Raw genomic sequence first — 27,037 nt, 5'->3', positions numbered from 1 at the left:
GGTTGAAGATCCGATAACATTCAGTATCTACAATATGTACAGTAGAGAATTAGAAAGGGGGCAAATACATTTTCACGGTGCTGTATTAGAAATGTTGAAGACATAAAGCACAGAAAGCCCTCTATTCTGCCCTACCAAGCAAAAAGGCAGGAACTGCTCATAGCACGGAACTGAGAGAAATGGCTTTTATTTACCTTGGTTTCACAGTAACTTTATGCAGTTACTGCTAACATGACCCCCATTTTCTCCAAAACACAACTAGAGGCAGGATACTTGTCCACGTGATTAAGCATGTATTTTATGTAGCAAAAATGACCAACTCGTTTCAGACCAAATGAGCAGTTACTGCCTTGTTGCTTGATAGGCCAGCATTGTGGTTGCATTTCTTAAAGAAACCCACCTTTATATTCTGGAAGTCAGAGTTTCTAATATTGTATTATGGTCTAGAATGTTCAAATGTTCCTGTTTCCCTTATAACTACCTAGAATAACTTCAGGGAAGTTGTGTTGCAACGCTCTAAATGGTATACTATATGACAAATGTTTTATACTTCCCCCCCCCCCCCCCACTCCTCAGGTGGTCTGATAGAGCAGAAGCCCAGCGAAGGCGTTGTCTTTGGGGTCATCGGTCACCAGAGTCCCCTCATACAGTTCAAGCCGGAGCTCCTCTCCCTGCTGCAGCTGTAGGAGACACACACGGGTGACGGGGCCAAACAATGCCATCTTGTCCTGATGCAGAGTGGCAGCCAGCTCCCTGTTCTCTCTCCTCAGCCCAGACAGCGAGGGGCCAGGTTCAAAGTTCAGCGTCAGCGTGAAGAGGTAGATTCCTGCCAAAGGTGCTTGGAATATCCCAGTGTGAGTTGAGTACATCTGGCCCAGGTTTAGCGATGTGTCCTCAAACACCAGGAGGCTGCTGTCACTTGGTCTCCTGCGTTGTATGCTTCTGGCCAGAAACATAAGGGGACTGTCCCCCAGCTTAGATAGCACTGAAAGAGAACATACAGGGAATTATCAGCTGTTATCTGCTAACTTCATGGGCAGTATCAAAAATCGGGGGAAAAAAATATTGGTCGCATACACATATTTTGCAGATGTTATTGCAAAATGCGTTTAACCCATAGACACTCGCTATACTTCTGCTTAGACCACTTAAGCCTGAACTAAAACATTTGTGGTTCACCAGGGGGCAGTCTTGGGTTGGTTCTCTGTCATGCGAAGCGACTCCCTGTTTTAACCCATTGCGAGCACTGACTTGAGGGTGTTTCACATGTATAGATCAGAGTTTAAAGTGAACTTCCAGTCTTAGTGGATGTTAGAAAGAAGTGTAGCCCAGCTTGATTGAGAGGTTGATATGACAGTGTTTTTGTCTTTCATAGATTGATGCCTACCTGATGTATCCCTCCTGCTGCGAAGGTTATCTCTCTCTCCAATGTGGTCTTTGATTCCCTCTTTGTTGTTATTGCGCTTCCTCTGTCTCTTCCCCTCCTTCCTCTTCATCAGGGCCCACAGCTGGTCCAAGTCCAGGGTGCTTTCTGAGTCGGCCAATCCCTCTGAGTTACTGAAGATGCTCTTGAAGAGACTCAAATGATTCTCTAAACCCCTCCTCAGCCAGGCCACCTCTGCCTGCAGTTTGGTGCCATCTTTGGTGTTGTTGCAGCTGGCAGTACAAGGCCTGTACTCCAGCCTGTGGACCTTCTCCCCCAGCTCCTTCACTGCTTTCTCAAGGTTCCACAGGTCACTGTCAGAGTAATCTTGCCGGTCCTCAGAGGCTGCTGAGACCACGAGGTGGTCACTCCTCTGGTCTCCACTCCTCCTCTTCAGGCCGCGGGAGGCCAAGTCTACCAGCACAGAGGGCTCGTCTGAGGCCGGGAACTCTTCTGCCTGGGCGGCCTCCAGCAGGGAGGTGAGACTGAGGTTCTGGCCCCTGATCTGTTCCTGCATGTGGCGAAGCCTCTCCTGCAGTGCAGGGATGGAGTGGGCCTCCTGGTTGCTTTGGGGCCAGTCCATAAACCCCATCACCTCCTCTCCCAGGAGCATCTCCAGCACGTCGGTGTGGCGGATGGCATCATTCAAAAGAGAAAAGAAGGAGCTGGAGAGGTGACTCATCTCACCCGCCAACCACTCGTCGCTCTCCCGCAGACTGAGCATGTCCCTCTGGATGCCCAGAAAGGAGGCCTGCAGCTGGGTCACATTGTGGTGGAGAGTCCTGCTCTTCTCTTGCTCAAAGGCCAGGGAGGCCTTGACGTGATCCAACCCCTGGTAGATGTCCTCCACAGAGGGACTCCAGCGCTCCGACCCAGCATCGGTACTCCCATCCAGGGCCAGCCGGTTGTCGTTGGCCAGCTCTGTGACGTTGGTCAGTCCCTGCTCCAAGCGGGAGATGGTGGCGGTGAATGCCTTGCAGTCACAGTCTCTGGCAGAGCTGACATTCTTGTAGAACTGTATGAACAGGTAGTCCATGTCAGTCTCCATCTCCTGCAGCTGCTCCCAGCGGAGGGTTAGGTTGCTGGCCAGCTCATTGACGCGGTTCAGCACGGCTACTTTTGCCGCCTCCACCTCCAGGCCCGTCTCCATGAACTGGATCTGGCTGTTCCTCCACGTTTGGGCAATGCTCTCCTCAAGGCCTCGGAAGCCCCTCTTCAGAGCCAATGACAACGTCCTGGACATCTCCAAGTCTTCAACCAGGGCATTCACCCTCCCTGTGTTGTTGACCACTTTGTTGTCCAGCCGAGCGATAGACTCCCACACTGCCGAGTCCTCTGGAGGGTGCTGGGCCTGGTTGGGTTCTCTCCTGTCCTCTGGGCTGGTCAGGTCCCTCTGGAACTCTTCACTCAGATGCTCCTGCTCTAGCTTCATGTCTGACAGGGTGGCATTCAGGGACTCGAGATGAACCTACCCGGGAAACATATGAAAGGCATGAAGAACATTCTCAATTAATGCCCACAAAAAGTCTAAAGGTGTATGATACTAACACCGAAGTGAGAAACTAAGTCTCAAAGTTAAGAATTATTACATAGTTTCATCACCACGTCATGAGGGATTCACTGACCTGTAACATCTTGTCGTTGTGTTTGATCTTGGCGTCGATGTCTGTCTTGAAGTTGGTGATGTTATATTGCAGCATGGCATGCTGGGAGTGTAGCCGATCCGCCATCTCCGCTCTCTGTCTCTCCAGTTCCTTCCTCACCTCCTTGATGTCCTGGAAACTCTGCTCCAGCTTAGCGTCAAAGGCCTCGGGACCCTCTCCGGCACCTGCACCCCGCAGGGTCTCCTCATTTACCTCCCACTGAGCGCTCCGGAGCTGGGCCACATCCTGGGACAGACCCCCGACCTCCGAGGTCAGGCGCTCCAAGGTGCGGTTGAAGCCATCCAACACTGGCTGGAGCTGGGACATCAGGAGGGCCATCATGTGGGGCAGAGGGAGGGGGGACAAGGAGTCTGCGTAGGGCAGTAGAGCGACAGCCTCCACCTCACCCATGATTGGATCTGAGAGACAAACCAGGAGGTCAGTGCATAATATTTACTCACGTCAATCGGTAGAAGGATTCCGAACAAGACTCATTTTCAGTTTTAGACATATCGACTTTACATTTGTAAATCATAACAGTGCACAAGGCTGAGATGACACCACAACTGTACACCAACCAATGTGTATAGGAGCATAGCAAGGCTCCTTTTCAAAACCTGTTAGAATGTATTCTCTTGTAAAAGCTATTCATTCATATCAGTTGTGCCATTAGTTCTCAGGAACAGTTATGAGAGGCTTTAGTTCCAAGAAATCTACAATATCATTTTTTTTTTTGTTGCTGATGTAGCCAAAGTAAAATGCCAAGTTGCCAAATATAGCTATGCTCTGTGTTATTCCTATTTCCTGACCAATATTTTGGAATTTAATTTCCCCAATGTATTGTTCTTCCTGACTGGACCTCTTTGTTTACAAGAAAGCAGAGTGATTTAATGTTGGATGGGTTTGTTTCGTGCACCCCAGAGACGGCCCTAATGGAAGCAGTTCCTTTTAGAGTTATAAGATACAGGCTGCAGGGATTCTCACATTCCTCCTAGAAATTGTGTGGGGGTGTGTGCGTTTTTGGTTTTACTATCCTTGACCAGAAGTCCTCTCAAGAATAGTAAATGAAAATTCAGACACGTGGGAACATTTTGCCAGTCCTCACATGGAAAAAAGGGCTATTTTAGGCTTAGAGGTTAGGTTTACAATTAAGTTGAGGGAAAATAGGATTTTGAATGGGAATAGATGGTTTGGTCCCCACAACGATAGTAAAACAAGCATGTGCGTGTGCATACTCGTCTGTGTGAGGGAATATGTGACATTGAATTCCCCCACCCACATATACAGTGCCTTCGGAAAGTATTCAGACCCCCAGTTGACAGTGCATGTCAGAGCAAAAACCAAGCCAGGAGATCAAAGGAATTGTCCATAGAGCTCCGAGACAGGATTGTGTCGAGGCACAGATCTGGGGAAGGGTATCAAAAAATGTCTGCAGCATCAGTGGCCTCCATCATTCTTAAATGGAAGAAGTTTGGAACCACTAAGACTCTTCCTAGAGCTGCCCGCCCGGTCAAACTGAACAATCAGGGAAGAAGGGAGTTGGTCAGCGAGGTTTCAGCTTCTTAAATAGTACCCGCAAAACACCAGTCTCAACGTGAACAGTGAAGAGGCCCCCCTCCCTGGATCCATCCCGGAGTCGCCTCTTCACTGTTGACGTTGAGACTGGTGTTTTGCGGGTACTATTTAATGAAGCTGCCAGTTGAGGACTTGTGAGGCGTATGTTTCTTAAACTAGACACTAATGTACTTGTCCTCTTGCTCAGTTGTGCACCAGGGCCTCCCACTCTTTCTATTCTGGTTAGAGCCCGTTTGCCCTGTTCTGTGAAGGGAGTAGTACAGCACTCTGTACGAGATCTTCAGTTTCTTGGCAATTTCTCGCATGGAATAGCCTTCATTTCTCAGAACAAGAATAGACTGATGAGTCTCAGAAGAAAATTATTTGCTTCTGGCTATTTTGAGCCTGTAATCGAACCCACAAATACTGATGCTCCAGATTCTCAACTAGTCTAACGGACAGTTTTATTGCTGCTTCAATCAGCACAACAATTTATCAGCATTTGTGGGTTCGATTACAGGCTCAAAATGGCCAGAAACGAAGAACGTTCTTCTGAAACTTCTCTTGTTCTGAGAAATGAAGGCTATTGTGCTAACATAATTGCAAAAGGATATTCTAATGATAAATTAACCTTTTAAAATGATAAACTTGGATTAGCTAACACAACGTGCCATTGGAACACAGGAGTGATGGTTGCTGATAATGGGCCTCTGTATGCCTATGTTGATATTCCATAAGAAAATCAGCCATTTCCAGCTACAATAGTCATTTACAACATTAACAATGTCTACGCTGTATTTCTGATCAATTCGATGTTATTTTAATGGACAGAAAAATGTACTTTTCTTTCAAAAACAAGGACATTTCTAAGTAAACCCCAAACTTTTGTAGTGTGTGTGTATATATATAAAATGTGTGTGTGTATACACACACATTATTTGGGGGGGGGATTTTGATTTATCAGGGAATGCTGCAGCACTCTCAGCACCACTACTTCCCACAGCTATGGGTCATTGGCACATGGACAATCATTTTCTCCAGGTTATTGTATAATTTGTGATTCCCCATTTTTATATGCCTAGATTATATGGTTGCAGGCATTTTTATGATTAACATTTGCTTCCCCAAACTTGAAACTCATGTGCTGTTTATGGAAGAGGGGGCGAAAGAGACCTGACTCAAACTTAAATGTCCACCGTACAGCAGAGCTCCTATCAAACTAAACCCCCACAACTGAATAGATACTAGCATTTCATGAGGGCACTGCTTACAAAACCGAGCTGAGAGCTTTCCAAGCAGAATGGGGCCCAAATAGGCTGTAAATATCTCAGGTTTTATGATAATTTATATCAATAATGCAATGAAAATGCTCTATTTTTTTAATCCTTGCATTTTTACAATTTCACTGCCAGGGGGTGCTGCTGCCCCTCCAGCACCCATACTTCCTGTGGCTATGTCACCATGTTTGGCTAGAATACGAGACCTCACACTATGGTGTATTAGGCCCCTTAAGTCACCATCCTATTGTGGATTACATCATCTGTACACAATGTATGGGGGGGGGGGCATTTTTTCCAGAAGGAAGAGGATTTCCTGAGAAGGAAGCTAATGAAGGGGGTGGGATGACACTAAGCAGGCGTTAGTGGAAATGCCCCCCACCCCTCCCAGTCAGCTGGATTATTTACTGCACTAGTCTAAAGCCTGTCAATTCTCTCAGGGGATGTGGATGAGACAGGCCATTGACCAGACAGGAGGGCATAAATAAGAGCTGGCAGTGTAAACATGCCAAACAGGACCTTAGAGACATGGTTTTGCTACTGTCTGAAAAATTCTGTTGATTTTCAAAGTTGTTTTCTATTGACATTGAATGGCCCGTTCCTTGCAGGTTTGTTATTGCCAACGAGATAGTGAGTGAACATGTTTTTGCATGTCCCAAAGAGGTTGATAGATGGTGTTAGGGGTGTTGCCAATGACGACCGTGCCTCCTTTTCATGGCCCTGATTTTGGCAGTGGTGAAAACATTCGACCTCCTAAAGCACAGTTACCATCCTGGTCTTGGAGGTCCTAACATAACTTATTTTAATCAGGCTTCCTAACGTTTCCCTAACTTTTGCCTAGTGTGATTATCATGATTTTAGTACAGTCATGGTGATTCTAGGGTCCTAACTTACCTCCATTATCGAAATCCTGCAGGTGGTGGTTGGGGTGCGGGTGGTGGGGGTGGTCATCGCCATGGTGAGGGATGTGCTCCTGGGCCTGTCGAGGGTATGAGGGGGGCTCTCGGGAATCTGTGTGTGTGTTGTTGTCAGCCTCTGAGGGATGGCTTTCGTACATTGGATTCTCAGACACCTGGAAGTCATTCTGCTCCCACTCAGGCTGGTGGGTGAGTCTAGACTGAGCGCCTAGACAGATAACAGACAGATGGATAGAATTTTACGAGGGGGGGGGGATTTCAACCATGGCTTTTATCAAGGTAAATATGTTTAACCACACTTTATCCTTGTTTCTCCAGTGGCACATTGTTGTATCTGTTGATGTGAACTGGACTCTCCCCCGACCCTGAGAGACATAGCCTTAGGTTTGAACTCTGGCCACCACTTCTCACCCCACTTCAGCCAACCCTGTGGGTGAGCTTGATTAGTGTGTGTAATACAATAGCTATTTGACTCCAGTGGTGGTAAAGAATTCAATATGTGAGCCCTCAACGGTTTAGGAAGCCCTCTCAATAAGGGACGCGGATGGACTGAGAGGGGACCAGCCGACAACGAGAGACTTTGCGTCTTTGTTACTTAAAACTGGCCCAAAAGTGCAGAGGATTATTTTTAGGTCCCTAGTGTCTCAGGCTGCTGACTGTTTTCAGTCTTTCTTTCTCTCATGCCTGCAAATGTGTTTGTGTACTGGTGACTCTGTGTGTTTGGACTCATAGCTACACATGAGAGACATAGTTAAAGGGCTTAGGGCAGGCTGGGATGGGGTCAACACCCCCTTTTAAGGCCTTGCTTGATGTCCTGAGAACGGTTCACAAACCCTTTCCTCCCTCCCCCGGGAAGTGACAAACATCCCACACAGCCTGCTATAGCATTTACCCAAACACTCGCTCTCCTGGGCCACTGGTGTTTCCTCCGTTTATTCAGTTTGAGTCAGAGAGGGCGTCACGGGGCATTTGATTAAGGGCAGCTTACCCAGTCACCCCCCCCCCTCCCACCCACCCACCCCTCAGATGAGCAGACCTCTACCTGTGTGGTGAGGCTCGGTGTCTCCTGGGTGTGGTTGTCCTGCCATTGTGGGGTCTGCAGAGTCAGATATATGGCCATCAGCTACTGGGGAAGGGAGATAGAGGAAGAGACCAGGAGCACAGAGGGAGGATGTTACTTTTATTGGTTCCACAGTTTTCGTAAACACGTTAATTCCCCAGCCGGTTCCTCTCGCAGAGTTAAGGGCCATTTCACACACAGGAAATCTACTTGAGATAACAAGAGCCAAACTCTGCAAGTGGTAAAGGAGACGATTTAGAGCAGGGCTGTGGAGGCATATTGCACTATAAGGTTACTTCTTATACCATGTGTGCATCAGTTGTGTGTAGCTCAGTATCAATACCTGTTTCCTCACAGTTCTCCCCTCCATGTCCCGTGCAGCACCTCCACAACAAGGCGGTGAAGATCTTTGGGTTTAATCTGTACACTGGCCGGGTAGAGAGCTTGTACCTAAACACACAAACCAAAAAACATTAGATTTACACCTGATTACAACTCCTGTTTGCCATATCTTTAATATGAGTATTTTGAGAAGTGTTTGTCCACAAACCTGGAGAGAAGTTTAAGTGATTCCACTACCCAACAATGGTAAAGCTCCCTTACTTAAGCTCTAATATCCGACCAATCAACTTGCTGCCAGTTCTCAGTAAACTTATCGAACAAATTTTGTTTAACCCCTAATGAGACATGAGTCCTACTAAATGCAACAAAGTTTAACTTTGGGGGGGATTCTAAAACAATGCAAATTTAATCATTCTCCTAATTTGTTTAAAATTCTATTTGTACTGCTACAGTGGTAAATGTTAAAATAAAAGCTTATTCCATATTAAACGTACACCCCACCTCTGTGTCATGGTTTTAAAACATATATATTCCAAATGGCTGCTCAGTTATTGGGCTGCACTTGCCATCCCGGGAAAGTCCCATATCTCAGCCCCTTTTCAGGTGTCCCAACATTTATTTCTACAAGAAAGGTCATTTTGTCAGCAAGAAACATCAGTTAATTCCGCCTACAAGAGTGTAGACCTAACCCTAACCCTAACCCCAAATGACAGTCAGTGAAAAAGTCATTACACTTTTTGGTGCTTTGTAACAGATCTCTTTCTCCATTCATCAAATGGCACCAGCACGGTTTGGATGCTGGATTATTTTTTTGTTGGAGTGGACGGACAGGCAGCCTACTTTTTGAAGTGATTTGTTTGACAATAAGATGAAAACATCATGACTGGTTGTGTTCATGCCCCCCACCCACCCACCTTAAAAATATAGATATTATTACTGTTACATGGCGTCTTTACTAGGGCACATAAAGTGTGCACCATTGGAGGTCCCTTGAAAATAATTGAGACACCACTGAATGTGACGGCATAATTCACATTCTGACTGAAAGCATTGTATTTGGTTCAAACCATTCCCTAACTACTAAACCTCAGCTGAATCTGGTAATGAATGATGTGGCTATTGAGCAGAGGCAAATAAACTTATTGGTGTTACCGTACACTGTAAATGATCACGGTCAAGGCATCTTGATTCTATCCTTGTGAAGATGAGGAGGGCTCTATCTGTGATGGTGCATCTTTAACACCATGTTCAAGCAAACAAGTCCTGCATGCTCTGGTTCTACCACATCTTACGGCCCAGTTATATGGTCAGCAGCTGCAGAGAAGCAGCTGGTCCACAACAGAGCAGCACATCTTGCGCTTCACTGTAAACAGAAGGTCGATATCAACAAGATGCATGCCGGTCTCTCTTGGCTCAAAGTAGAGGAACAATGTGCAGCATCACTTCTTGTTTATATGAGAAAAATGATTGTGTTAAATATCCCACATTGTCTGTATAATTAAATAACATACAGCTCGGACAGACAGCAAAATGTGCTGCAAACAGCAAAATGTGCTTTAAAAAAAATCAACAAATAAAACAACTCACTGCACAACGCCTCTCTCCTATCTGACCTAAATAAGGTGTATGTAGATGTAAACTGACACAAAGGTAACTGCCAAAATAATGGAAACGCTTAAGTAAATGAGGGCTACAAAGTATATTGAAAGCAGGTGTTTCCACACAGATGTGGTTCCTAAGTTAATTAAGCAATTAACATCCCACCGTGCTATAAAAAATGCTGGGTATTTTGGCTACCATGGCTATGCCCCCATAGGATGACGATACCCACAACCACAGGGCACGAGGGGGGGGGGGGGGGTCACTGAATGGTTTGATGAGCATGAAAATGATGTAAACCATGTGCCGTGACCATCTCAGTCACCAGATCTCAATCCAATTGAACTCTTCAGAAAGAAAAGAGGACCAAGGCACTCTTCATATAATTAATTAAAATGCCTTTATTTGTATGGCATGTTCAATAGAAACAAAGATTAATAACTGACGCGTTTTCGCTGCGTGGCTTTCACCAGGGAGTACAAAGATATGATAATACAATGTCCTCTTTTGAACAGCGTTTTACAATTAGCCCTGATTTGAAGAGGACATGCTTCTAGAATTAAAAGAACAACACATAGTAAGCAGTACTTTACACATTAAAAAGTGATAAGTTATCAAAATGCAAATCAAGGCTAGAAGCATCATAACCCGTAGAAAAGTTGGTCTAACCTTGAATATGACCAGGCAAAGTGGTAAGAATAGGAGAGCCGTCTATTTTATAGTACACCAGATCAGACATGGACCACAGCCGTCTAAACATACCTGAGGGCAATACAGCAAAATGCCCACTAGATGACAGCAAAGGAACCCCTCACGACCCGACAGGAAAATGGAGAAATCCATATCTTTATTTAAACCAGGGTACTTAGTGGCCTGTAGTTTGTAAATCCAAAAACTGTCCCTTTGGTTTAGCTGTTTAAGACGGTCCCCTTTTCTAATTGAGGTCAGAATATGATCAATATCCAATTTAATCCAATTGAACGCTTATTGGAGACACTTGAGTGGCGCCTGAGACAGCGTTTTCCAACACCATCAACAAAACACTAAATAATGGAATTTCTTTAGGAAAAAAATACAAAATATAATTTATTGACGCACACACCGGATAGCAGCAGTACAATGTGTTGTTTTACAGGGTCAGCCATAGCACTATGCCGCCCCTGGAGCAAATTAGGGTTAAGTGCCTTGCTCAAGAGCACATTGACAGAGATTTCACCTTGTCATGTTGTCGCATCCCTCCAATAGAGATCCAGATTGTTGTAGAATCTACGCCAAGGCACATTGAAGTTATTCTGGCTCGTGGTGGCCCATCGCCCTGTTAGGATACTTTATGTTGGTGTTTCCTTTATTTCGGCAGTTACCTGTATGTACTGTATGTATGATGATGCTACTGAATCTAGGCCAAGAGTGTAGGTCTCTGTGTTTTTATAGCTTTATGTCCGTACAGGACCTTTATTCTTATTTTACATGTACATACCTCTGTTCTTGTCTATTAATATTCTGTATTGTGTCATAATTTATGTTTTGTGTGGACCCCAGGAAGAGTAGCTGCTGCAACAGCTAACGGGGATCCTAATAAAAGAACAAAATAAAACTAGAAAAATACCATTTACTGAAGTAAATGTGGTGTGCGTGCTCGTCTTGAAATATTGATGGTTGTGAAATAATAGTAGTAGTGGTAATGGTACTTGCGGCAGTAGTAATGTCAGTGGTAGTAATAGGGTTTTCATATGATATGTGTTAGTTACAGTCAGAGGCTTCATGCCCACAGGGGGCACAAGGGAAAGTGCCCCCTGAGATGTATTTATTTTTTAAATCTGTCAGCGGTATTTTGCGGAGTGGGCACACTCACTGGACCAGGCAAAGAGTAAGCCCCCCTATTCTCCCTAGTAAGTGGCTCCTTCCAAGGCACACCACACACAGCGTTTGATTTAATTTTACCTGCCGGTGATGGGCAGTACTCGCAGGAGTAGACCCAGGGCCAGGATAAAGTGACTAAGGGGCAGTTGAAACTGGCGAGGGGGCACAATTTTTGGGGGTTCTTGCGTTGGAATTGTATTGAGTTCTGCTTATATAATTACGCTATATCACAGTAAACAAAGTTCAAATGGTGAGACTCTGAGATCATGGAGTGCTTTTGAAGTGACAGGTAGACTACAGATTTCACACCAATCTATGCTGCGCTGTATCAGCACAATGGACAGCGCCCTACAGCTAGGCCGTTTTGGTAATGAGTATACGCGACAAGATAGATGGGGTAATTCACCTATTACAAACAGCCTATGTGAATGCAGCCGTACACACAGCTGTCTTACCAAAATAATGCAAACTAAATGCTGAAAGTAGTAGCCTAGTTATTCATGCTTGCAAACAAAAGTACTGAATAGCAGTTTGGCTTTGAATACCGACATAACTGTGAAATGAATGTGAACAGAACAAAACAGTGGTACCAAGTACACAAAATATCAGGTCAATAAAGTCATGACACAATCTATATTTAGGCTAGTTACATTAACAGTAGACAAACACAACAAACAAAAAGTGAATGGAGAGCCAAGTAACCAAAACATATCAAATAGTCTTCGACAGTGAAATGCACACATGCACAGCTGTCTTGCCAAATAAATAGGCCTATGGAAGGTGATGTCCTTCACTATTTTCCCATAGCCCTTGTTGATTATCCATTTCATTTTTGCACATTTCAAACATTTTGTTTAATTAAATATCACATTTACATAAGTATTTAGACCCTTTGCTCAGTACTTTGTTGAAGCACCTTTGGCAGCGATTACAGCCTCAAGTATTCTTGGGTATGCTGCTACAAGCTTGGCACACCTGTATTTGGGGAGTTTCTCCCATTCTTCTCTGCAGATCCTCTCAAGCTCTAGCAGGTTGGATGGGGAGCGTTGCTGCATAGCTATTTTCAGGTCTCTCCAGAGATTTTCGATCGGGTTCAAGTCCGGGCTCTGGCTGGGCCACTCAAGGACATTCAGAGACTTGTCCCGAAGCCACTCCTGCGTTGTCTTGGCTGTGTGCTTAGGGTCATTGTCTTGTTGGAAGGTGAACCTTTGCCCCAGTCTAAGGTCCTGAGTGCTCTAGAGCAGGTTTTCATCAAGGATCTCTCTGTACTTTGCTCAGTTCATCTTTCCCTCGATCCTGACTAGTCTCCCAGTCCCTGCCGCTGAAAAACATCCCCACAGCATGATGCTGCCACCACCATGCTTCACCGTAGGGACTCGGGAGGCCATATCTTCAATTTAAACCTACTAGAAAGTGTGTGCCCTCAGGCCTAGAGGGAAGCAAAAGTCATTCCGCTACCCAAGAATAGTAAAGCCCCCTTTACTGGTTCAAATAGCCAACCAATCAGCCTGTTACCAACCCAAACTTTTGGGGAAAATGGTGTTTAACCAGATACAATGCTATTTTACAGTAAACAAATTGAAACACCCTTTCAGCGTGCTTAAAGGGAAGGACATTCAACATGCACTTACACAAAGGACTGCCGCTAAAAATACGGCGGGGCTGTTTTGTTAGACTTCAATGCAGCTTTTGACATTATCGATCATAGTCTTCTGCTGGGAAAATGGATGTGTTCTGGCTTTACACCCCCTATTGTGGATAAAGAGTTACCTGTCTAACAGGACACAGATGGGGTTCTTTAATGGAAGCCTCTCCAACAAAATCCAGGTAGAATCAGCAATTAAGGCATTAAGTAAAGCCAGTGTGTCTATGTATGCGGTTGACTCAACACTATACTCGTTAGCTACTGAAATGACTGCCACACTTAACAAAAAGCTGCAGTTAGTTTCAGAGTGGGTGGCAAGGAATAAGTTAGTCCTACATATTTCAAAATCTAAAGGCATTGTATTTGGTGACAAATCATTCACTAAACCCTAAACCTCAGCTAAATCTTGTAATAAATAATGTGGACATTGAACAAGTTGAGGTGACTAAACTGCTTGGAGTAACCCTGGATTGTAAACTGTCATGGTCAAAACATACATTATTTATACAACAGTAGCTAAAATGGGGAGAAGTCTGTCTGTAATAAAGCGCTGCTCTGCCTTCTTAACAGCATTATCAACAGGGCAAGTCCTATTGGCTCTAGTTTTGTCACACCTGGACTACTGTTCAGTCGTGTGGTCAGGTGCCACAAAGAGGGACTTTGGAAATGTGCAATTGGCTCAGAACAGGGCATTATAGCTGGACCTTGGATGTACACAGAGAGTTAACATTAATAATATGCATGGCAATCTCTCCTGGCTCAAAGTGGAGGAGAGATTGACTTCATCATAACATGTGTGAGGTATTGACATGTTGATTGCACTGAGCTGTCTATTTGAACTACTGGCACACAGCTTGGACACCCATGCAAACCCCACAAGACATGCCACCAAAGGTCTCTTCACAGTCCCCAAGTCCAGAACAGACTATGGAAGGTGCACAGTACTACATAGAGCCAAGACTACATGAAGTCTAATGCCACATCAAATAACTGATGTATGCAGTAAAATCAGATTTTAAAAACATAAAAATACACCTTATGGAATAGCGGGGACTGTGAAGAGACGCAAACACACACACACACACACACACACACACATACATTTTGTGTTGTAGATACAGTATGTGGTAGTAAAGTAGTGGCCTGAGGGCACACACTTAATGTGCTTGCTGTGAATGGAGAGGGATGCACCGGAGCTCAATTTGGAGTCTGAATACTTACGAAAACAATGGTATTGCTGTTTCTATTTTTTATACATTCGCAAAAATGTATACAAACCTGTTTTCGCTTTGACATTATGGGGTATTGATTGTTGATTGATGAGAAAAATACATTATTTAATCCATTTTAGAATAAGGCTGTAACGTAACAACATGTGGAAAAAGGGAAGTGGTCTGAATACTTCCCGAATGCACTGTAGGTAAATGAGCTTTTAGTTTTCATGTATCTTATACGTGGAACAAGTTTCAAAATATTCTTAAATGTGATGTTCTGGTGCCTCTTGCAATTCAGAAAGCTGATTGAGGACCTTATTACGGATGAATGAATGTGTGTGTTTGTTATGACCGTGTTTTGTATTTTGTATTGATATTTTGATGTGTATTTTCTGTCAGTCAGGGCTCATCTGTAAAAGAGGCCTTGCTCTCAGTATTGACTCCTTGACAAAACAAAGTTGAAATAAAACATACAGAAATACACAAGATGTGTGTGGGAGATTGGAGAATCTGAGTGTGCATCATGCAATCTGTAATATAATGCATTGTACTGTTAGTATGTGGTTTGAGCAGACGTTTGAATGCACATTGGGATGAACTCACATGACAAGCTGGCAGTCAGGTGTGCCGTTGGGACAGGGGCTCTGAGACTTGATGGTGTATTCCTCCGTGCCACAAGAGACGGCAGTGGTGACAATGCGGCGGTGCACGAATGCACACCAGTTCCTGAAAGAGAGAGAGACAGCGTCATTCCTTTGATACTGTGCCATCTCTGTGTGTAATGACACCGGAAACTGGGAGACCGTTGAGATGAATCTATGGAGAGATATTACATCCTCTAGGGGCACGGCGCTGCTGCCAGACCCTGTTCGTTTGTTTATAGTTACATCGCTCTATTTTGTTTTGTTAAGTCCCAAGTGCGTCGCAAGTTTGAAAGTGGATTGTACATGGCAATGTGTGACCCTGTTCATCCTGATTGCTGTAATATTCAAAAAGCTTTACAATGACAAACGGAGATTGTATGCAGTCAGTGAGTAAAAAACAACCACCGTCACCCAACGTTACACCCGTGGGAATCTCGCACCCTCAAACACCCTTACCTTGCCTTGCCTTACCTGATTGTTGTTCTACAAAGTCAAAAACGGAAACTAAGAGGAAGCGAGACTCAAGCGGTGGTGTCAGGAACAGACTACTGAGGCGGGGAAGCCGTCACCCGCTCCCAGTGATCACCATGTTAAATGTGGGGAAGCCGTCACCCGCTCCCAGTGATCACCATGTCAAATGTGGGGAAGCCGTCACCCGCTCCCAGTGATCACCATGTGGAATGTGGGGAAGCCGTCACCCGCTCCCAGTGATCACCATGTTAAATGTGGGGAAGCCGTCACCCGCTCCCAGTGATCACCATGTCAAATGTGGGGAAGCCGTCACCCGCTCCCAGTGATCACCATGTCAAATGTGTGGAAGCCGTCACCCGCTCCCAGTGATCACCATGTTAAATGTAGGGAAGCCGTCACCCGCTCCCAGTGATCACCATGTCAAATGTGGGGAAGCCGTCACCCGCTCCCAGTGATCACCATGTCAAATGTGGGGAAGCCGTCACCCGCTCCCAGTGATCACCATGTCAAATGTACGGTCACTGAATAATAAACTGGATGAGTTAGCGGCCAAGGTTCAATTTGAAGACGACTTTGGGAAAAGCAAGCAATCTGCTGTATAGAAACGTGGCTCAAGCAGGACAATATTGATGTGAACATTGATGGATACACAGCAATCAGAGCAGATCGAGACAAAACAACATCACATAAATCAATAGCTGGCAGCTGTGTATCTTTGTAGTTAACACAGTGTAATGTGATTGAACAAGTGTTCACCAGAGACTATGAGATGCTCATATCATTTAGGCCATTCTATCTACCACGCGAGTTTGGACAGATTACCATTATTCTGGTACAGTACCAGTCAAAAGTTTGGATACACCTACTCATTCAAGGGTTTTTCTTTATTTGTACTATTTTATACATTGTAGATTAAAAGACATCAAAACTATGAAATAACACATATGGAATCATGTAGTAACCAAAAAAGTGTTAAACAAATCAAAATATATTTTATACTTGCACACTCTTGGCATCGTTGGCGACCTCCTCCCACCTTCTACACCGTCAGTTCAAAAGGCTTCCCTCTGGCTGGCGCTTTAGCATGCCCATGGCCAAGACGAAGGTGATGGACTACTAAATGCAATGTCAATTGTATCGGTATATATACGTGTCGATCTATTTTAACAGTGCAGTTGGGGCAGCTGTCAGTTGTGAGTGAATGTATCAATGTCCTGTTTTACGTGTATGCAGTATGCTGAACTGACTGTTTTACGTGTATGCAGTATGCTGAACTGACTGTTTTACGTGTATGCAGTATGCTGAACTGACTGTTTTACTTGTATGCAGTATGCTGAACTGACTGTTTTACGTGTATGCAGTATGCTGAACTGACTGTTTTACGTGTATGCAGTATGCTGAACTGACTGTTTTACGTGTATGCAGTATGCTGAACTGACTGTTTTACGTGTATGCAGTATGCTGAACTGACTGTTTTACTTGTATGCAGTATGCTGAACTGACTGTTTTACGTGTATGCAGTATGCTGAATTGACTGTTTTACGTGTGTGATGTGAGATTGTATGTGTATGTCATTCTTTAAATGTAAGGTGATGCCAAAGAAAAACTTCCATCCTGGATGGACAGTAAAGTTGTTCTTCTATACTATTATAGGTTTCTATCTATCTTCCTCCTGGGCTTACAGCGCTCTCTCCCTCAACGACTGCTGCTACTGCTGCTGTCTCACAGTTTGCTTGTTTGCAATTCTGTGGTTTTCCTTCCTGTCTCTACAGGTCAAGGCTACAAACATAGCATCCGGCACTGACCACTGGACTTCCCATAATCTAACAGTCATTTTGATTTATTTTTAACAGTGCCAAAAATAAAAATCTATTTCAGCAGCATCTGCCTTTTCATCCAACCTTATTTGGGTGTCGTTGCAACGTTATTTGGGTGTTGTTGCAACGTTATTTGGGTGTTGTCGGACTCTTGAAGAACTTATTGTTTCGGTGGCCGACATTTCTTATGACGTTTTTAACCCTTTTCTATTTTAGAATTGCTTTTTATGTTTGACAGTCTCCCTCCAGGCCCCTATCTACCCTTCATTACTATATAATGGGTATTTTACTGCCAGCTTCAGTGCCCAGGCCTGGCACGGTGAGTCACCCGCCTGGCTTCTCTCCAGGGTAGTGCTGAAAGAACCATCCCCTGCTTCCAACTCGGCCTTCTCAGCACATAGCAACTACTGACTGGGCCAAGACATCATCTATGGGCTGGCTTTCTTGCCAGGACCTTCACACTGCTGTCTGCATAGATCTAATCAGGGAAATTGTAGTCACTTTTATTTACCAGCAGATTTGATTTCAACGAATTCCACAGGTATTCATTTATCTCAATTTCTGGTGAATTATGCCTTCTTATTCCATTTGGCCCCCATTGACCTTCATTTGCTACAGCGGCTCTCCCGTTCTGACCCTCCCTTACCAGCACAAACCTGCACTGAGCTTTGCTAACCTGCTTCAGACCCAGACTGTCCAAGCAACCCATTAGAGAAGGTATAGGATAGCCAGGGGTCAGTCTACAACACTGCAGGGGTCATCTCGCCCCTGACACCAGGTGAGACAGGTGCAGAGGGGGATGAATTTCACTGCTCCTGGGTGGCCCTGTCTCGACCAGTCTGTTTGAGACAAACCTCATGCCACTCTGTCCCTTCAACCAGGAGACAGAGTTTACTAAACACCAGGCGAACAGGTCGGCCTGGGGCCCCTCAAACTGACGTGGTAGAGTGTGACATGTCAGATCTGGTGTTTGGTGTTTTTTCTGGCTTACCTCGCTGAACCTGTGAGGCGAGGCAAAGTGGCTGCCAAACCGCTCCCTTCCACTGTGGTGTGTAGCATTGTATGGAGGCTGAATTAAGTAACTCTGCGTGCTTGAGTAGGAGTTTCCCGAAAAAGGACAATCTTTATCTGACCTGGCTCACCCATTCAAGCTTAAGAGGAACCTTAAGTCGTATGGATGTACAGTATGTGTGCCATTCTCAGCCTAACCCCCCCCCCCCCCCATGGGACTCACAGGACCTTGTATTGGAATTCTCAACATGTCTGTGTCATTGGTTCTCTAATCCACCACTTCTGCGTCCAGGCCAGACCAAACAAAGAGCCTTGATGTCCCAGGGGTGCAGCTGCAGAGGAGTGGAGAGGATTAAACCAAAATACTTCATCTGTTTCCAAGGCAACAAGCAAGTGGCTGCATCGTTGTGGCCCTGACAAGTCCTTCATGTACTGTACAGACACACATACCACTGCGGTTTGTTTTGAGACTTACTTTACAGTGCAGAGACAGAGAATGTGTAGAAACGAGACAGTTGGCATTTACAGGATGTTTTACCTTTTCTCACTCTGATCCAAGACTGTCTTTCTCTTGGCCCAGTAAGCTACAACCCCCTTTAGGAGGGGAACTCCTGCTGGATAAATAGTGGGGAGGAGGGGTGACACAACCCAGTACTAAGTTTATATTTCATAAACTGAGAGAACAAGGTCTCCTGAACCCCCTAACAGCCTCCAGCTCTACGACGGTGTTCACCCTTACACAGACTAAACAGTGCCACAGCAAACAAGCTCGTCTAACAAGTTTTCAGTACATGACGATTGCCATTCGAAAGCAAATAAGAAAGCAAATACAAGGAAAGACTGTGTCCCTTCCCATACATAAACAAAGGACATTTTGAGCAACATCCTCGTTCAACAGGACTGAATGGAAACTCAGAGAGTGGAATGCCTGGTTAATTGACTAGAGGGTCACTGATACTTTAATTTTGTTTTGGCCTCTAGTGTGTCACAAACAGTGTTCTGCGCTTGATCCCGTCTTTGATATTTCACAGTAGAACAATAATATTAAACTTTTACAATGTGAGAACATTGAGGTCTGCCCTTTCTGCCCTCCCAAGGTAAATGTGCACTCCCTTTCTGGCTGAGAAGAAGGCGGATACTGGATTCTTACCAGCCAATGGCAATGTGCTTTCACAGTCTAGGAATTAGGGTTCCCACCGACTGCTTGCAAAGTTGAACTTTCCAACTTCATTGGAAATTCAAATTTGTCAACGTCCAATATCTGTCCCTTCCATGCTCAACCCCACCACTGTGCTACTAGCTTGGCAGATCTGAGTCAGAGCTGCCCGGTGTCGCTTCCTCCTGGTCTGCTGTGAAATCATGAAGGGCCATCTCTGGGAGAGCACAATAGCCGTGGTCGTACCTTCTGTAGACCTACAACTCCCAGAACATCACCCCTCTTTGGCTCCGACCAGGAAGGAAGCATCTGACGCTCTCACGCAGCGCTAACCTACTCCATCCTGAGACACTCCACCACACAGTATACACACACACACACACACACACACTGCAAATCCACTGGACAAACCTTCATACAGCCCTGCCATACAGCTTTGGTGGTGAGTTTCTCTATTATGGTGATAAGATACTAGGACTGTGTTCCCACAGCGACACTGTCCTCTCCCACAGTCTAATCATGGCGTCCTGGGTGGTTGATTAGGTCTCTGGGTTGGAGGTGGAGCTGAGGTTTCCAAAAAGGGCTAACTAAGCTAAGCTAAGAGGCTCTGTAGTCTTGTTGAAGAGTCATGTCATTTAACTCATTCATAGATGTTTTATAGTACCAATAACACCAGACCAGATACTCCTTTCGCAAGATAAATGAAGAACTAATATTAACAGTGGATCTACAATGTTATTTTGGCTGGGTTTCAAAGCCAGGACTCCTCTTTGCTTGTTTCTTATACAGTACAGCTGGCCTGGATAACAATATCCCCTTTATGCTGCACTAGTGGCCATTATTATGATTTTGTTTTTTGCTTTCAAGAAAAGCCACATTGTGTCGGAGAGTGTTCAAAGTGTTTCAATTCTGCAGAGGACCCTGACTGCTGCAGATGATGTTGATTCAGAAATGAAAAGTGGAATGGAAAATAACCAGATGGGTATGGGGGTCCTGTTAACCATTGAGTCGACATGGACTCTGAAACCCGACTGTTCACAAAAGGCCTTTGTGCCAATGCCAGTGGCTGAGCGGCGAGGCCGAGCACACTGGGAATCAAAGCTGATTCCTTTAGGACATGTTTTAGAGAGATGTGAGAGCATAGCAGCAACAAGCACACACACGGACACACAGCCATTGGCTGCGTTGGTGATGGGTCGGGAATGACCTTGTTCCGAGTGGTCCGGGAAGGGCCACTGAGGGATGGAAAGGGAGCGGAGGTTTCCGCTCTTGAAGCCGGAGCTGGTACATGTCATCAGTACAGTCATCAGTACAACCTCCGAGCCCCACGATGGACCCCAGCAGGAGGGCCAGGCTTTCGACATGGGCTGCACTTTCATGTCTTGATTTCATTCTTTTAGCTTTTCTTACTATTATGTTGATTTTAATGAGAGTGCTTGATGAAAGACGTTTGCGAAAAGTATAATTGCCGTTAAGCGACTGTTAATTATGTCTACGGAGCTTTGCCATTGGCGATGACGTCGCCGATGTAACATCCCACACTAGAATGAGCTGCGTTGCATTTAAATATCTGAGTAGAATTGTTGAAAACAGCTTAAGCAGTAAACTACCCCTCCCTCATACTTCCTGTTTTCATGGGTTCTTGTAATGAGTTGTTTAGCCTGTTGTCTGGCTCTGCTCCTCTTTGCTTCTGCATAGTTCTGTTCTGTTTTGCTAGCTAGATTGTAGTAGTCCACACAGGTCTACCGTTCACTCCCTCGCTGTCTGTGGCCTTTCAGAGCTCCCCATGCGTACCAAAGACCCAATGCCTCACGTCAGCCGTGAACCATCCATCCCAACGCCCCTCGTATATCCACATTCCTCGCCCACCACCTGGGTTCTAACACATGCATTTTGGGGGCCCAGAAGTGTGCAGATTGAAACAGCCTCAGACTCAGCAGTGAAGCGCACTGTCTACACCACAGGAGGGAATTATCCTAGCACTGTAGCACACACATACGCGCCCACACACACACACACACACACACACACACATACGCACACACACACACACATACGCGCCCATACGCACACACACACACATACGCGCCCATACACACACACACATACGCGCCCATACACACACACACACACACACATACGCGCCCATACGCACACACACACACACACACACACACACACATACGCGCCCATACGCACACACACACACATACGCGCCCATACGCACGCACACACACACACACACGTGCCCATACGCACACACACACACACACATACGCGCCCATACACACACACATATATATATATATACATATATCACCTAGACCCTGAGCACTCACCAAAACAACAGGGGCTGTTACATCCTGGGGATGAAAATATGCCAATACCACTACGCTGAAAACCGTTCACAGCACTAAAATAAATGGAGATATCTGACCTGAAACTGAAATCAGTGTTATTCATATGCTAAAGATATTCAGACACTCTTGGCGAACAAATAGAAGTTTGTAAAAAAATATATATATTTTTTTAACGGTTTAGAAGAAGAGACGTTTTGGCCTCGCAGCCTTCCGATTGGTCATCCTTGAGTGGCTGAATACCTCTCACATATCCACTCTGTTCATCTGTTAATACATCTTTGTTGGACTGCACGTTTATCGACAGTTTAATTTTTCCTTTGCACAGTCAGTGCTCTTCATAAGTCCGAGGTATTCAGTCATTGAAATTTCTCGATTTTCTCTTTGTTAACAACCAATGTGTTTACAGACGTCAAGGCCGAAGCACATTGATTCATTCTTTTTACACTGAAGAGGAAGGACTGTATGCATACCTCTCACATATCCAGTCGAACCATGAACCTTGGTTGAGTTGAGAGTTTGCAAAAGACAGTTCACTTTTTCTGTTGCAGAGTAAGAGTTATTCACACACAGGGTGAACCTCTCAATGACCTCCTCCAGCACGAGAGGATCCAATCAAACCTGGCCCTCAGAGATATCACAGGCTACACGCTGGCCGGCCCAAACCTGAACTCCATTACAGTAATGATGGTGACACATAAGGAAAAGGTCTTCTTTGAACGATGTCGTTAAGTAAACGTTTAAATGGCTGTTCTTAAGGAGGGATAATCGCTAGCTGTTTGAGCTAGCTCCTCAGGGAGCACATTATCAGCGGATCAGGCTAGCTGTGCTGCAATTTAGGGTGTAATGTATGTATCCAGGTTAGAATAATGAAATGTCCAGTAACTCAGCTCCGCCGGCAGCCTGGGCTCTGAGCACAAACTGCAGGAAACCTATTGCTCTCTTATGGCTTTCTATGCAATTAAGATGAATTGCGATTGATTAAGCTCGGGTAAGGAAAACCATGTGCCTACTTTCGACACTTTGGTGAGGTGGGACTGGAGAGAGCACATTAACAAGAAGCCGAGCCAAACCAAGGCAGTGAAATTCCAGCAGTTCTGCTGAGGAGGGCACATGTAAAAGTTTACTAAAAGACTTTACCTTGGTTTAGTTCACCCCATCAGCTCAAGCTTCATGCTGATTGTAGCGATGATATAAGATCGAAATTGAGGAGAAAAAGGGGGGGAAATTCCACAAATAAATAAAAAAAAAATACATATTTCTGGGGCACTGCATATAAAGTTGAAGTCTGAAGTTTACATACACTTGGGGTTGTAGTCATGAAAACGTAGTTTTTCAACCACTCCACAAATTTCTTGTTAACAAACTATAGTTTTGTCCAGAGGTGTGGACTCGAGTCACATGACTTGGACTCGAGTCAGACTCGACTTGCAACTCGACTTTGACTTTAACACCAATGACTCGTGACTTGACTCGACCTGATACCCTCCTCTCCCCAAGCACAAATATTAAAAATGAGGCTGTTAAAAAAGTGTGCAACGCATCAACTCTTCATTTAACGGATTACAGTTTGAATCGGACAGCAGCCAATCAAATTGTGCCAGCTGAGAAAAAGTTGTGCGTGGCAGTGCAGAGGAATGTCGGCGGGTGAATTCAGGTGGAGCCCTTGGAAAGATGACACGCCAAATTATTATTTTCGGATATAAAGACGACACTGTATCAATAAAAAAACGGATTGCAACTCGCACAACATGTGGGAAGAAAATTACAGACGGAGGCGCAACAATTTCCAACTTTGTTCGATATTTGAAGTTGTACAAAGAACGGTAAGTTGTGGCTAATATAGTCGACAGCTATATATGTTATTACTTTACTAGTGTAGCATGTAGGTTAACGTAACGTTAAATCAATGAGCCTCCACACAGTCAGTCAGTGCGGGAACATGATCCTTGCACCCAAGGTTGAGCTACAACTGGCTAGGCAGTTGGCAGCCTAAATCCTGCCTGATGTTACTGCTGCTCCTAAAACCATTGACATACGTTAGCCTACTGTAACCAACCACACAGTGTGTGTGTGTGTGTGTGTGTGTGTGTTGGGCGATTGTGTACAAGCCTACATTGACGAATTGCTCCCCATAGCGATCCTCAATAGTCGATCACTATTGGGGGGGGGGCTTTCTCATGGCTACCCATGTATTTCCATGGAAATATAACGTTTATTTGGAAAGTAATAAATATATAGATATTTTTAAAAGCATTCATGATTTGCGTAAATGTAATATACTAACGTACTCTTGTTAAAAATATGAAATGGTATTACATTTGGTAAAGAGCACATTATGACTTGTTTAGGACTCAAAACTCAAAGTTTAGGACTTGATACTTGACAATCTTGACTTGGACTTGCCTGTCTTGACTTGACTTGGGACTTGAGTGCTAAAACTTGAGACTTACTTGTGACTTGTAAAACAATGACTTGGTCCCACCTCTGGTATTGACAAGTCGATTAGTACAATGACAAGTATATGACACAAGTAATGACACAAGTAATTTTTCCAACAATTGTTTACAGACAGATTATTTCACTTAGAATTCACTGTATCACAATTCCAGTTGGTCAGAAGTTTACATTCACTAAGTTGACTGTGCCTTTAAACAGCTTGGAAAAATCCAGAAAATGATGTTCGCACATGCTTTTTCAGTTCTGCCCACATATTTTCTATAGGATTGAGGTCAGGGCTTTGTGATGGCCACTCAAATACCTTGACTTTTTTGTCCTTAAGCCTTTTTGCCACAACTTTGGAAGTATGCTTAGGGTCATTGTCCATTTGGAAGACCCATTTGTGACCAACCTTTAACTTCCTGACTGATGTCTTGAGATGTTGCTTAACCCCAAAATTTAGGGCTATTGAGGGCTATCCAAAACGTTTGAGCCAAGTTAAACAATTTAAAGGCAATGCTACTAAATTCTAATTGAGTATATGTAAACTTCTGACCCGATCATTCTCTCTACTATTATACTGACATTTCACATTCTTAAAATAAAGTGGTGATCTTAACTGACCTAAGACAGGGATTTTTTTACTAGGTTTAAATGACAGGAATTGTGAAAAACTGATTTGAAATGTATTTAGCTAGGTGTATGTAAACTTCAGACTTCAACTGTATATGTGAGCTGCTCCACGTTCTTAACGTGGGTAGTAGCCATAGCCGCCGGGAAGATGTTTGGGGGTGCTGGGATTTTTTGTTGTTGTTGCCTACTTTTGTGGAGAAAAACATACATTTTTTCCCCCTTTTTTTCAGGGATTGCTGCAGCACCCTCAGCACCCCTGCTTCCCACAGCTATGGTGGTAGCTGTTATTACACACATGCTGGTAGACCAAACATTTAATATTCTGTTTGATGTGCATGCTGCGAAGTGCATGTGTGTGTTTGTCAATCCACAGGTGGTTGTTCCTGTGTTTTCCTTCTCCTATAAATACGTGTCTGCACAGGCTGTCTGTCAGCTGAGAGGTGGCTAGCTACTGTGAATAAACACTTACCCAGTGCGGGCTGGGTAGCTCCCTCCCTCTCCTGGTGGGGGAGCACTCTCCCCGGGCAGCAGACCCAGGTTTTTTTTCCCAGGACCAACCTGATGGGGTTGTCCATGTGGCCCATGCCCCAGAGGGTGGTGGGCAGATCCAGGCACATCAGGTTCGTGGCCACGGGGTCCTGTCCTGAGGTGGGGAATGTCAATCCCCCCAGGTTCAGGATGGACTCCTACCCCCATCCCCTGGGTATCCAAGCCTTCTTTCTCCAGAGGCAGGCCTGGGTCCTCTTCCTCCACCTCTGGATCTCTGGCCCTGACCTCACAATGAGCTGTCACCAGCAGCCCCAGCACCAGCAGCATCAGTTCCCCCACAGTTGTCATGTCTGCTACGCTGCCTGGTCCTGAACTATCCACACTAGCTAGCTGCCAAAAGTGTCTGAGACCTCTCCGGGACTGCTATTTGTTTTTAAAGAGTTACGTTTTGGAAATACCCCGCCCCCATGTTCAAAAGTCACCCTCCTCCTCCTCAGGCTAGGAGTCCCCTCCCACTGTTCCCCTCACTCACACACACATGCACTCACACCCCAGCCACCCAACTCCTGAAGTTTTCAAAGCCCTCTAACAATCCTCGGAAATGAGCCTCCTACCGACCCAACCCCACCTACCCCCCCAGCCGGTTCCCCACAGAAAGGTTGCAGGGCCCCCCCCCCACACCACCACCTTCACCACACACACACACGCGCATACACACACACACATACTCCAGCCGGGCCGGTGAGGAAGCGGCCCATTTCTTATGTTCTTATCACCTCACCTCTGTCTCTCTTCCTCTGACTGGCGGAGTGCAGGAAAGGGATGTTAGGGCGGAGAGAGAGCGGGAGATTGGATGGCTTTTAAAGGAGTGTAAAGGGTTGTTGACCAGAGGATAGAGGGAATCAGTCAAATGTATCTGCATAGGAGAGACTTTTCCCTCTAGTTATCTCTGTCTCTATGCATCAGAATCACACACAGACCCCCACACTGACCCATATGAGTAATCCGTTTTTAAATAGATAGTGGGAAGATGAATGATGTTATGACTAGGGTTGCAACATTCTGGGAACTTTCAATAAATTCTCTGGTTGGAGGATTCCAAATTTACTGCTAATTCCCTCCTGATTCCGGGACTCCTCCAACCGGGGTTGAATTAAACCAAATAATTTATTGAAAGTTCCCTAGTTATGACTATACATTGTTGTTTAGGTCACAGATGAGTTAGTGTTTGAGTTGAAATTGTATTGTTTTTCGGTTTATCATACATCTGCTGCCACGGCGATGGATGTTCCAATATTTGAGTGATGTAACTCCCATGTTAAGTTTCAAGTTTTTAATGTCAGGTGCAAAAGCACAGTGACATGCCTTTCTTTCAAGCTCTAAACCCAACAATGCAGTAATCAATAACAATGTAATACTATAAATAGCATAAGGTAGAACAAAAACACACAATAAATAAAAATAAGAAATAAGAAAGTATGCTATA

At 44.9% G+C, this 27,037-nt stretch overlaps 1 protein-coding gene across 2 annotated transcripts; it reads right to left on the bottom strand.

Annotated features, from left to right (window-relative positions):
* Positions 1–553: 553 nt before the first annotated feature.
* Positions 554–25,976, bottom strand: LOC110502381 (multimerin-2). 2 transcript variants are annotated; one of them, XM_021580362.2, is made up of 8 exons: positions 25,532–25,976; positions 15,138–15,260; positions 8,218–8,324; positions 7,857–7,940; positions 6,792–7,022; positions 3,049–3,485; positions 1,388–2,891; positions 554–985 (listed from the first exon to the last, which is right to left on the bottom strand). In XM_021580362.2, the coding sequence occupies exons 1-8, from the start codon at positions 25,897–25,899 to the stop codon at positions 573–575; spliced, it is 3,267 nt and encodes a 1,088-aa protein (XP_021436037.2). In that variant the 5' UTR covers positions 25,900–25,976; the 3' UTR covers positions 554–572. The 2 variants fall into 2 exon arrangements, with proteins under 2 accessions (XP_021436037.2, XP_021436038.2); XM_021580363.2 differs by having other exon boundaries at positions 7,857–7,937.
* Positions 25,977–27,037: the final 1,061 nt, after the last annotated feature.

This window comes from Oncorhynchus mykiss, chromosome 23, assembly GCF_013265735.2.
Source record: "Oncorhynchus mykiss isolate Arlee chromosome 23, USDA_OmykA_1.1, whole genome shotgun sequence".
Classification (NCBI taxonomy): Eukaryota; Metazoa; Chordata; class Actinopteri; order Salmoniformes; family Salmonidae; genus Oncorhynchus; species Oncorhynchus mykiss.
Note: the sequence above shows the minus strand (reverse complement) of the source record. Positions and strands in the feature narration are given on the sequence as shown.